The 12,303-nt window shown below is 46.9% G+C and overlaps 1 protein-coding gene across 3 annotated transcripts in view; it reads left to right on the forward strand.

Annotated features, from left to right (window-relative positions):
• The window catches only part of MASP1 (MBL associated serine protease 1), a 62,470-nt gene extending 50,174 nt beyond the window's left edge, over positions 1-12,296 (forward strand). Inside the window, exons 10-11 of one of the 3 annotated variants that reach the window (XM_063306252.1) lie at positions 1,333-1,407; positions 5,833-10,426. In XM_063306252.1, the coding sequence (XP_063162322.1) occupies positions 1,333-1,407; positions 5,833-6,719 (962 nt within the window). In that variant the 3' untranslated portion in view covers positions 6,720-10,426. Of the gene's footprint in view, positions 1-1,332; positions 1,408-3,938; positions 4,187-5,832; positions 10,427-11,937 lie in introns of those variants that run through there. The other 2 variants (XM_063306253.1, XM_063306254.1) reach the window with 2 other exon arrangements.
• The last annotated feature ends 7 nt before the right edge of the window (positions 12,297-12,303 follow it).

Here is a 12,303-nt window from a genome sequence, read left to right on the forward strand (position 1 = left end):
CTGAGCTTTTCTGGTAGGAATTACTGGTGCTTGCTCAATTTAGCAGGATTTTGTATTATAGAGCCGAACAATAAACACTAGAGCTAAAGCTTCGGATCGTTGCTCTGTATCCTGACAGACTGCCTGTAGATGCTTTCAGACAACATGCCAGGTTTGGCTAGCATTGGCCTTGTTAGGTGTTTTGTGGCTTAGCCTATTGAGCTAGCCCCCCCCTTTAGTTAGCTTGTGGTACAAGCTATTGTCCAAACCTGGAAAATGGGTTAGGTCAGGACTCAGGTTTAAGTGTGTTGTGTGAATGCATCCATGAAATGAATGGAAGAAGCAGCAGTGACAGAACTAGGAGGCCAAGATGTACCAAATGCTGGGCTAGACCAGGAAGGTATGTCTGTTCCAAGATGGTCCACCCAGACAAGCATCTCTGGAACCCTATAAGGCAGTGTTTCTCAACCTTGGCAACTTGAGGAGGTGTGGACTTCAACTCCCAGAATTCCCCAGCCAGCATGAATTCCCCAGCCAGAAATCTGCAGGTTTCTTTTGCTCCAAATCTGTGTTTCTCAAACTTGGCAACTTCAAGACGTGTGAATTTCAACTCCCAGCATTCCCCAGCCAGCCACCCATGCTGGCTGGGGAATTCTGGGAGTTGAAGTCCACACCTCTTCAAGTTGCCAAGGTTGAGAAACACCACTATAAGGAGAGGTGCTGGCCTTTGCATGTCCTAATTATCTGGTATCCAAAGATAGAATGCTTCTAAACATGGAGTCTCGGTTTTCAGATAACAGGGGTAAAAGGAACATGGCGACTGTTGCTGAGTCAGACCCAAAGTGGTCCAGTGGTTCTGGCTTCTCCCCACCCTTCTGATGATAAAGGCTCTGTTCATCCAGCATCTTAGCTAGGCCAGCTGAAGACTTGGCACCCTGTGCATATCAAGCTGCCTTTGGTGTGTTTTAACCTGGTTATTTTCTTTGGGTGAACGATTCAGCCCATCGCACAAAACTCTCCCTGGTTCATTGAGTAACCTTACGGCTTGGGATACTGTAGGATCCCGAAAACAGCCCACTTCAGGAACCAGGTTAAGCATGCCAGGCACAAGTCCCTTTATTTGCTAAGCTTCAGACCCAGTTGTTTTTGGGCAACCTGTTCTTCCCTCTGTTGTCTTTCTGGTTAAACTGTAAGCAGCTTGTAACGGACAGATTCTTGCCCACTTTGGCTTACAAGCTGGGGACAGCAAACTGCCCAGAAGGAATGGGGAAGAGCAGCTGGTAAGTATTGCCCTGGTGCCATCTGGTGGTTGGCCCACCGCATAACCAGCCTTCATCATTTGCTTTTTGGCAGGAACCTTCACCTGCGACTCCCAGGGGGCTTGGAGAAGCAGCGAGCTGGGGACCCGTCTGCCCTCCTGCCAACCAGGTACCTCAGATGCCCCCGGCACCCTCCACGCCCAGCCCCTTTCCTTTCAGGCCAACAGTGCCTTGTCAAAACGGCGACCGTCGTTCCCACAGGTTCTTCCTACGTCAGCAATGATCACCGAGGACCAAAGTTGAGCGGGGAGTTGTTTTCAGAAAGGGAAGCCGGCTACAGTATTAACCGGGTTTTCTTCTTGGGGGGAACAGGGTGGTGCTTGGGGTGTCTCAGCAAATCAACTGAAGTGCGGGATTGTCCGAAGAAGAAAGCTACAGGGGTGGGTTCATGCCACATGCTTCAGCTGCTGCATTCACATGACATGTTAAAGTGGGTTGTAAAGGGACTTGGTTCTGTTTATTGCACTGTAGCTTGTTGCAGAAACCCAGCCTGTTGGGTTAGCCCATGATTCTGTGCACAGTTCAACCCTTTCCCCCATGAATTAACTTAGTAACTGGGTTAAGCACATGGGTGACTTCAGTTTTACCTGCGGCAAAGCCCAGTCATTGCTGTTCACACAACACCTTTAACCCAGTAATTGAATTAACCCATTTTACAGGTTTGCTGATACCTATACTTATTCATGTATACCACTGAGCCTTAAGTGCATCACGTGGGTTGGATTCTCACAACACACAAGCCTAAAAGAGGGTGGCTACTCTGCTGCTGAAGACTATCCACGCTAGCACACTGACTTTTAATTTTTTCAGCTAAGCCTTCAACCCAAGGCATTCTGCATCCGCGGCACTTTCCCACTGCCTTCCCCCTTGCCCAGCTGTTGGGCAAGAGGGACATTTGCCTCCCTGCCCCCCCACCCCGTTTCCCCACTGCTGATATTCATTGCAATGAACAGATTGTGGGTTGCCAATCTGGGCTTGTTGCTATGAAGCAAAGTACCAGACGACACAGCATGTTCCCTGCGCCTGCCAAACATGTTACGGTCGGGGAGAGAAGCATCCTTTTCTTTTTAAAACCCAGCTTTTTTTCCCCACCCACCCACCCACCCCGCTTTCCAATTCCTGTGTCTGCTTTTGGGGGTGATGGAATGCAGGCAAGCTGGCAGTTCCTGGAGAAACAGTGACAAAGGTCAGAGTCCTTCCCCAGCCAACAGCAAAGAATTCCTCTGCTGCTCTGTTGTTGTGACACACACACACAGACACAAACACAAGCCATCTGCACTTTCTGGGCTACAAAGCCCAAGGATGTCATTTTTTGATGCCAAGGGACATTCTTTAAATCAGTGTTTCTCAACCCTGGCAACTTCAAAATGTGTGGACTTCAACTCCCAGAATTCCCCAGCCAACTAATGCTGGCTGGGGAATTCTGGGAGTTGAAGTCCACACACGGTTGCCAAGGTTGGGAAACTCTGCCCTATGGACGCCCTTGGTGGGAAAATGGTGCAGAAAATGTGAATGTAGTTTACAAGTCTTGGCATCTCAAGAATCCTTGCAGCCGTGAGACGCCCCTTCCCGGACACGGCGATGCTCCTTGGCCACATTAAGTGCAGAGCGTGGGTGAGCAGCAGGCAGGCGTCCAGCCCATTTCTCCAACTGCTTGGTTACATTTTCCTCCTCTGCTGCTCCAGCTTTCTCACCCTTGCCAGATCTTTAATCAGGCTCCATTCCAGCAAAGCAAATAACCACATCATGCCCTTCAGCCCTCTTGATTGTCATTCAATTAACTCAAGTGCAATTGAAGGGAGAAACGGGAAGCCGGCCAGATGGTATCCTCGCCTTGCGGGTTACTATAGGGATAAGTGCTGGGGGAGATCGCTACTCCTCCGGGAGGCAAGGCCTTGACTACAAAGTTTTTCTACTTGCAGAAGCTGCTGGACTGGTATCGAACAGGCTTGCCTTGGTTGCATTTTGCCGGCTAGTGTTTCCCCACACGCCACCTTCCTCCTTCTGGTGGTGCTTCTGGGCCATTGGGGGCAATTATGCGCCAGCAGTTACGACCCCATCGATAGATCAGTGCCATTAGCACTCCCTGAATGTGCTGCTATTTTCCAAGGGAACTATTTGCACTCTGTAGCTCAGTGTTTCTCAGCCTCGGCCCCTTTAAGATGTGTGGCCTTCAACTCCCAGAATTTGCTGGCTGGGGAATTCTGGGAGTTGAAGTCCACGCATCTTAAAGGGGCCGGCTGAGAAACATTGCTATAGCTGCTTCCAGTGAACTGAGGTGAACCAAAATAGAAGAACCAATTTACACTTTCATAAGCAAACGTGTGTAACCCAGGCAAAGCCACAACCCAGTGTGTTACCCTCTGAAATTCCTGTGAACTGTCGCAGATGTTTGACTTTTCTCTCCACGGCTGCTTTCCCAGGAGAAAATTCACCCCTGCACTTGCACCAAATTGACGTAGCAAGGGTCCTCCACACTTGCAATTTGTGTGTGCAGAGGGGAGCGACGTGCCTGTGTTTAATCCAGACTGGCTGCAGCCTGCATTAAAAATCGTGCAGCTGTGTGACAGCTGATGCTTTGTTGTAGATTTGTGTTATTTCTTCGCCTATGTTTACATGCCACCTGCTCTCGTGATTCAGCATGGATGGTGTTACTACCCTGTTTGCATGCCTGGGAGAAACTGAAGTTTGATGCTCTAATCCAGCGACGACAGAAGTCTCAGTGTTCTCTGGGAGCGTAGAGGAAGGACCGGTGCGTCTCCCCAGATGTGCAAGCGACAGCCGTGCGACTTTCCTTGTTCTGTGGTGTTGCCAGTGATCCTAGATCAGCTCCGAAGAAGGGGCAGGTTGTCCTAGCTAGACAGACCGTTGCGGCTGCTTCCCCGCTGTATGCATGCGCGGCCATGCGCCTTCCCATCCCGCCAAGGTATTCGAGATCTCCGAATGAGCAATGATGGATCGCACCATGTACAGGGACTCCATCATTGCTGGTAGATCATGCCACTGGTCCTTCCGCATTCGAGGCAGGAGAAGACAGCAAGAATCTTTGGATATTATGGAAATTGGTAGACCCCACTCTTAAGGTCCATGCCAGAAAACAAGTCCTTCAAGGGATCCAGGAGTGCTGCTTTATTGTTCTAGGGCCGTGTTTCTCAACCTCAGCAACTTAAAGATGTGTGGACTTCAACTCCCAGAATCCCTCAGCCAGCAAGGGTGGACTTCAACTCCCCCAGCCAGCAGAATGGCTGGGGGATTCTGGGAATTGAAGTCCACACATCTTAACATTGTTGAAGTTGAGATAGGATGTAATAACAGAATCTTAGAAGCCTGCCAGAGATTCCCTCTGCCCCTTCTTATTCCCAGCAGAATCAAGGAGGGATTATTTTGATTTTTTTTAAAATCTCTTTCACCTTCTCCTTTCCGATGGAGCTGGCATTTTTCCTGCCTTAACGGCTCACCCCTTCCTCCATCAAGGTTATCTCCACGTTCCTTTAATGTCCTGGGAAGATGCCTTACATGTGAGTAGTTCGTCCATCTATCAAAGATAAAGTCTCTCTCAAGTTGAACTCCATTCCTGGTGCCATCACAGACACCTCCATGGATTCTTTGGGGCAAGAGGACAAAGCTGAATTGTCATTGCCATCTTCTGGGACATCAGAAGTTCTCTCAACAATAAGGAAGGGCTGGTTATCAGCACAGAAGGAAGAAAAGAGAAAGGTTCAGGGTGCCTACAGTTGAGCTGTGAGGTCAGTTGGGAACATGATCTGAAGTTTCCTTGGTCCACAAGCCCATGCATCTCCTGCATCTGTAACTCAGGTCCAGCGAATCACGCCCTCTCCTGCAAGTCTGCAGGTTTGGGCGTGTGATTTCCCTTGCCTTGAAGGAAACACTGGAAAGGTAGAAGTAGACACAGCTACAGGAGGGGTAAAAAAAAGTCAAGATGGCATCTGTGGTTGTATGATCAAAGTCCTGCTCCATCTTGGCCTTTTGTGACCATCCCTGTAGACATCCCCAGGTAGAAGTGAAGGTCAGAACTGATGTGCGTGAAAACCAAACTTGGCATGGATTTCAAGAGAGGGTTGATAAGAACAAGCTAAGGAGGTTCAGAGGACTTCTCTTTGTCCTGGGGGAAAATAATTGCATGTTTGAAAAATAATCACTTCACAGATTTTTTGTAATCATAAATTTCCTTACCTTTGCTATTAAAATGTGCCTGGTGTCATGTGGACAACTTTGCCATGTAATTAAAATTTAAAAACAGGGTGTAATGTTAAAAAAAAAATCAATGCAAGCTTTCGTAATTTTAAATCGTGCATGCAGATTTGGTACCTTAATGGGCAGCCATTGTCGATACAGTGGCCAATACCTGTGGAATGAAACCCAATCCGGTTTGCAAAGAATCACCTTCTAGAATTAAGTTGTAGGGCACTGGTAGCTAAATGGGAAAGTTTGGCATAATCTACCACAACTCACTACCCTGCTCGGTTTTGGGAGTACAGAAACTAACGGTGCGCTCTGTTGTTTTCTTCCTCAGTATGTGGACAGCCCAGCCGCCCTCTGCCTACCCTGGTCAAGCGTATAATCGGTGGGCGAAACGCAGAGCCTGGCTTTTTCCCCTGGCAAGCGCTTATCGTGGTAGAGGACACCTCCCGGGTGCCCAACGACCGATGGTTTGGCAGCGGAGCTCTCCTCTCCGAGTCCTGGGTGCTGACCGCTGCCCACGTCCTCCGCTCCCAGCGAAGGGACAACACGGTGACCGCCGTCTCCAAAGAACACGTCAATGTCTATTTGGGCCTTCACGACGTCAGAAACAAAATCAATGCGGTCAACCGGACCGTTGAGAAGATCATCCTTCACGAGTCCTTTGACATCCAGAACTACAACCATGACATTGCTTTGGTCAAGCTGAAAGAGGAGGTGACCATGGGACCCTATATTATGCCGGTTTGTCTACCCCAGGATCAACGTGAGTTGGAAGGACCTCAGCCAAACACGCTGGGCTTGGTGGCTGGTTGGGGCATCTCCAATCCCAACATCACAGTAGATGAGGTTATCAGTTCGGGGATGCAGACACTGTCTGATATTCTGCAGTACGTGAAGCTGCCTGTGGTCCTCCATGCTGAGTGTAAGACAAGCTACGAGTCCCGGTCCGGTAACTACAGCGTGACTGAGAATATGTTCTGTGCCGGTTATTATGAAGGGGGGAAGGACACCTGCCTGGGAGACAGTGGAGGAGCATTTGTCATCCGAGACCTGGACAACCAGAGGTGGGTGGCCCAAGGGTTGGTCTCCTGGGGTGGACCCGAAGAATGTGGCAGCAAGCAGGTCTACGGAGTTTATACCAAGGTCTCCAATTACGTGAACTGGCTGCAGGAGAAAACAGGGTGGACATTCCTGGACTCCGATCTGGGGGGCCGATGAACTGGGATGAGCTGAACCCCAACCCAAGGGCTGAAAATGTGTTAGAAGAAGGCCCCCCGAGTTCAGTGGCTTTGCAAGTTCTTTGAGGGCCTTCTGGATAGGTAGAAGGATCTGAAGATCTTTCCTCCACATGGTACTTCTACTGAAGGGGTTTTGCATATTCCAGACACTCCACCAACAATATTGCATTCCTAAGAAGGAGCAGCGTCCCCAGATGGGAGCGTCCAATTACCGCCAGACAAGCTCCCTGAAATTGGAGAGCATCCATGACGTCATTTTCAACTTTCCTCCCAGCCTTTTGGTGCCGGCAGTGGGACAGTTTAAACATGCACTGAATCCTGTCATTTCATAGAAAAGGGGCTAGGGGAAAACAGGAATGCTGAATCCAGTTGGACTAAGATACAAATGTCATTTAGGGAGCTGTGGGTTCTCACCCAGCTCTGCAAACCCATCTCCAAATTGCTCTTCTCGTGGGCGTGGAAGACTGAATACCTTTCAAATGCCTTTGGAACCCACGTTGATGCTATTGCATTATAAGCCCTGCAAATTTGCCCCACTGCTTCCTTTCCACTTACCTGGCTGGGAGCAAAGGTGGCACCGGTGATGGTGGTTTACAGTTCTTCTCCTCTCTTCGCAACTCCTTGACGCCTGTTCTCACAGCACCTCAGGGGCCCTGGGAAATGGAGTTTTCCCCGGGGTACCAACTCATTTGCATGCAATCACTTTTTCCCTTACATGCCCATTTGATTGATTGATTGATTGATTGATTGACTGACTGACTGACTGACTGACTGTGCCATCAAGTTGGTGTTGACTGTAAGTGATAACATAGATAGATCGGAGGATCCGTCTCCAGCCTGGTCCTTCAGGTCTCCAATGGGTGCCCCATCACTACTGTAACTGAGCCCTTCCCGCTTGCTGCTGGTCCTCCTCCTCTTCTCTTTCCATCCACCCTTCCCAGCATCAGAGCCTTCTGCAGAGAGCTGGGTCTTCGCATAATGTGTCCGAAGTAGGGATAACTTGAGCCTGTTAATTTGTGCCTGGAGTGAGAACTCTGGGTTGGTTGGTTTGATGATCCATCGGTTTGTTTTCTTGGCTGTCCAGGGTCTTCTCAGGAGTCTTCTCCAAAACCAAAGTTCAAAGGCATCAGTGCTCTTCCTCTCCTGATCCTTCGAAGTCCCACTTCCGCTTCCACAGAGTGTCGAGGTGCCTTTATATATTAGGGTACCTAAAACGTATATCCCTACTTTATAACATCCTGCCCATATTTAAGAACATTCCTTCAGCTGGAGTTGGCCTTTGTGTTGGAAATGGTAGTAGACAGTCTATATGGCTACAAAAAGGGTGTCTGCAGTTCCCCATCCACAAATGCATGTTTTATTACTGTGTGCAATTTTAGTTAAACCCAAAATATGAAACTACGAGCACGGGAAAACTGAATCTGTCTGGAATTGCTACAGGTAGTCCTTGTTTAATGACCATTCGTTTAGTGATGCTTCAGACTTACAACAGTGCTGAAAAAACTGACTTGTGATCAGTCCTCACACTTACAACCGCTGTGGTGTTTACCCCCCAGTCACATGACCACGATTTGGGCACTTGGCAACTGGTTCGCACTTATGACCGTCGCAGCGTCCCGTGGTCACATGATCGCCATTTTTTACCTTCCTGGCCAGCTTCTGGCAAGCAAAATCAATGGGGAACTGCATGATTCGCTTAAAGACCACATGGTTCACTTCATGCCCACAGTGATTCACTAAAGGACTCCCGCAAAAAAGGTCATAAAATCGGGTTGGATTCACTTAATGACTGCTTCACTTAGCAACCAAAACTCCGGTCCCAATTATGGTGGTTACGCAAGGACTACCCTGTATTGTCCTCTAAAATTATGTGGGTGATTTGAGCAGAAAACGCTTGTTGTTTGACATGCAGCCATGCTCCCTCTAGTGGCCTCTTGTGGAATATGAGTCTGTTCCTTTGAAAGTAGAAGAACATTGGATCATCTGTCAATTGTACCCCCAAATCTGAATGGTTGGGTAAAGTTTTCCAGGCTAATGATGGGCTCCCTGGAGAAATATGGAACCCAAAACTTCAATGAGACACTCCAGAAGTTTGTGGTGGGGTTGTTTACAAAATTCAAATTGTGCTCAGCCTTCGGTTGTCCACGTTAATCTCTGAGCGCAGGACATTTTTTAATTATCCTTTATCATCCTTCCCTACCCCACCCAAAAGAAATACATGTAGAAAACATTGTTGCAGACAGAAAAATATGCTTCTAATGCAGAAGTTCTATTCCTCTTTCACTACAAAGAGTGATGACTTTGCTCATTCATTTAAAGAAGATTCTATTACTTCGTATCTTTTTAAACCAGCAGTTATTAATACTGCACATTCTTTATATCTGAAGAAAACTTAATAAATGTACGATCTCCCTTTGGGATGATTAAAAGAAACTAACAATAAATCAATAAAGTGCAGCAGACCATGGTAGGATTTGCACATGATGCTAAACCATAATCTGTCGAGCAAGCCATTAGTGGTTGGTTTCAGGAGACCACAAGCACTGGCTCACACACCATGGCTGGGCAGGTTGACCCTAGATATCTAACATGCTGCCTTGACTCTTTCAGAAGTTGAATAATATGTTTGTGATTAAAGGTTCCGCATTCACACAACATGATAATCGGGGGGGAATGCAGAGTCTGCCACCCTGAGCATGTGAAGACAGGCAGGATAGTAAATAAACTAAACCAAATCAGGATTGATACATACCAGGTTTTGCATATTATGTATGTGGTGATGCCAGGCCTTAACCAACCTGGTTAAGCATGTTGTACGAAAACTCTGTATGTGTTAGTGTGTAGTCCAAATCCAGATTATTTGTTTTTTTTACAAGTGAATGTTTTGTGCTGAAAATGGATTAATTCCATAACCAGGTTAAGCACGTTTTGTGAAGGCATTGTCTTTGTCCTTCCATATTGATTGATTGATTCATTCATTCATTCATTCATTCATTCATAATTTTTGTAGACTGGTCAATTCTTGGTAAATTCTGAGTAGTGCACAGCATAAAGAAAAAATACAGACCAATATATTTCTCCCCTATGATTGGAGCAGTCTGGATAACCACTTTAATTGTGAGTGATGGAGTACTTAATTAATAGTTGTCCTTTTGCACTGCCTAGGTATTCAGGGGCATTCATGGAAGGGGATCAAAAAAGTCAAACTGGTGGTCCCACATAAAAAGAGGTCTGGGCTTTGATCACACAGCCACAACCGCCATCCTGATTTTTCCCACACCCACAGTTGACTCTGCTATTTATAATAATTTCCCTTGTTTTGTGTCCCGGACTTCTTGCAAGGCTGTGCTACTGTCCTGCATTCTTATAAAATTGGAGACACTCCCAGGATGGATAGATAGACACTTCCTCAATAAAGCGAAGACACGTTCTTCCCCATGCATCATTTTTTATGTCCAGTATTTTCCCTTCAAGAGCAAAGGGCAGCAAAAAATGATGCGCGGGCATAACTGAAAGAAGTATTATATTATAAAATGTGCTTAGGATTGGTATTCTTGACTCTGTTACATATTTAAGAGATACTATGCCATTTATTATGGGTTTTATACTCTATGTTGTAGCATTCCTAATACTCTGTATTAACAACCTTTCGAAGGAAACTAATAAAAGTGTTGCCTTACACAAAAATCTCATTGCGTTGGGACATCGCCTTTTGCCGTGATTTAACTAAATTCAGCTTTCAGCTAACAGCAGCAGCTGAGGTGGTTGTTACATCCGTATAGCAAGTCCTTTGACCTGCCATCCCATAATCTTGCCAATTGACGGCATTCTGAAACCGGATAAAAATTACTGATTGCCACCAATATGCTCCTTGTTCATTACTATCCGGAAGCTTCCACCGGGGATGCGGGTTTGAAATCCACCCTTTTTGGCCTGTGCCATGTATGCATAAAAAAGGCTTGGTGTTTTAACAGTGCAGTGGTGCAGCTTAATTAAGGAGTTTTTAGCATCTTTTACATCATTTTTCTGTTGTTTTTCTGTATGGTTTCATTCGTTCTGCCACCCACAGTTGATTGCAAGACAAGGGGCCGTATAAATCTGCTAAACAAACAAGGTGCTGGGCTAACAGCAGGAAGACCCAGCTTCTAACTTCCTTTTAGCCACGAAAGCCCCCTGCCCGTCACTGTCGCTCAGCCCAGCCTACTTTGCAGTATTGTTGTTATGGGGGAAAATAGGAGGAGGACCGCTTCGTGTGGCAGTTGGAGTTCTTGGAAGGAAAAACAGGATCTGTATCCAACCAATTCAAAAAACCCCCACTTCTTTCAATAACAAATCTTATTCTGTTCAAATCTCATAAATATGAGTGTGTGTTAGTTAATAGCTGTAGCATTATTTCCTTCGATTTTTTTTCTTTCTTGATTGTATAGTTTTAGTAAATAACATGATTACTTTACTATTGTTTATTTTTGATGTTATGTAAATATTTTGAGTGCTCTTCCACCGAAATCAAATTCCTGGTATGTCTAATCCTACTTAGCCAATAAAGCTATTCTATTCTGTTCTGTTCTGTTCTGTTCTGTTCTATTCAGAATTTAATACACGCAATAGTATTCAGCCCCTGCAGTTATACTTGTGCATGTCCATCTTATTCTTCCTCACCTCTCCTATTACTGTTAGGAAGGGGCTGAAGGAGGTGCTAATGCTTAGCCCTGAGAAAGGAAGATGGAGTGGGGTGGGGGGATCAGAGAAGGGGTTGGACTGGCCCTGGGGAGACCCAGATTCAAATCCAACCTCAGTCATGGAAGCTCAAAGGCCTTCTCGCTCAGTTCAGCCTACCTGGCAGGGTTGTTGTAATGGGGAACATGAGGAGGGAGTGCTACACTCACCTCCCTGAGCTCTTGAATGAAAAAATGAGATACAAATCAAATCAAATGGATGCCTATTTTCTGGTGTGATTCTTAAATCTCCTCTTGCTTCTGCCTCTTACAAGCCTCTTTCAGCAAATCTGCAGGTTTCTTTTGCTCCAAATCCGTGTTTCTCAAACTTGGCAACTTCAAGACGTGTGAATTTCAACTCCCAGAATTCCCCAGCCACCCACCCATGCTGGCTGGGAAATTCTGGGAGTTGAAGTCCACACGTCTTGAAGTTGCCAAGTTTGAGAAACACTACTCTAAATCTTCTTTTCCTTTCTTTCCCAGTCTGTGGGAAACCCAGATTTTCCAGAAGCCTGCTGGCCCGTATCACCCACGGACGTTACGCTCAGAGAGGGATTTCCCCGTGGATCGCCATGCTGCAGAGGAACGGACGTCCCTTCTGTGGGGGGTCGCTCATAGGTAAGAGCCTTTCAGATTAAGCTGCGCCAGCAGAACAGGGAAAAAACACCAGGATTGCCCCTCTGGCTGTGTTCACACCACACGCTTCCCCAGGTTGGTGGAAGACCGACCAGCCTCAGTCCATGTAATGTGTGAGTCAGACTGGCATTAACCCTTGTGAGTTGGGGAAATGGTCAGCATCTTGCACCGACCAGCCTCTTCGGTTCCTTTACGATTCAGCATCCTGGGCCA

Source organism: Candoia aspera, chromosome 6 (assembly GCF_035149785.1).
Source record: "Candoia aspera isolate rCanAsp1 chromosome 6, rCanAsp1.hap2, whole genome shotgun sequence".
Classification (NCBI taxonomy): Eukaryota; Metazoa; Chordata; class Lepidosauria; order Squamata; family Boidae; genus Candoia; species Candoia aspera.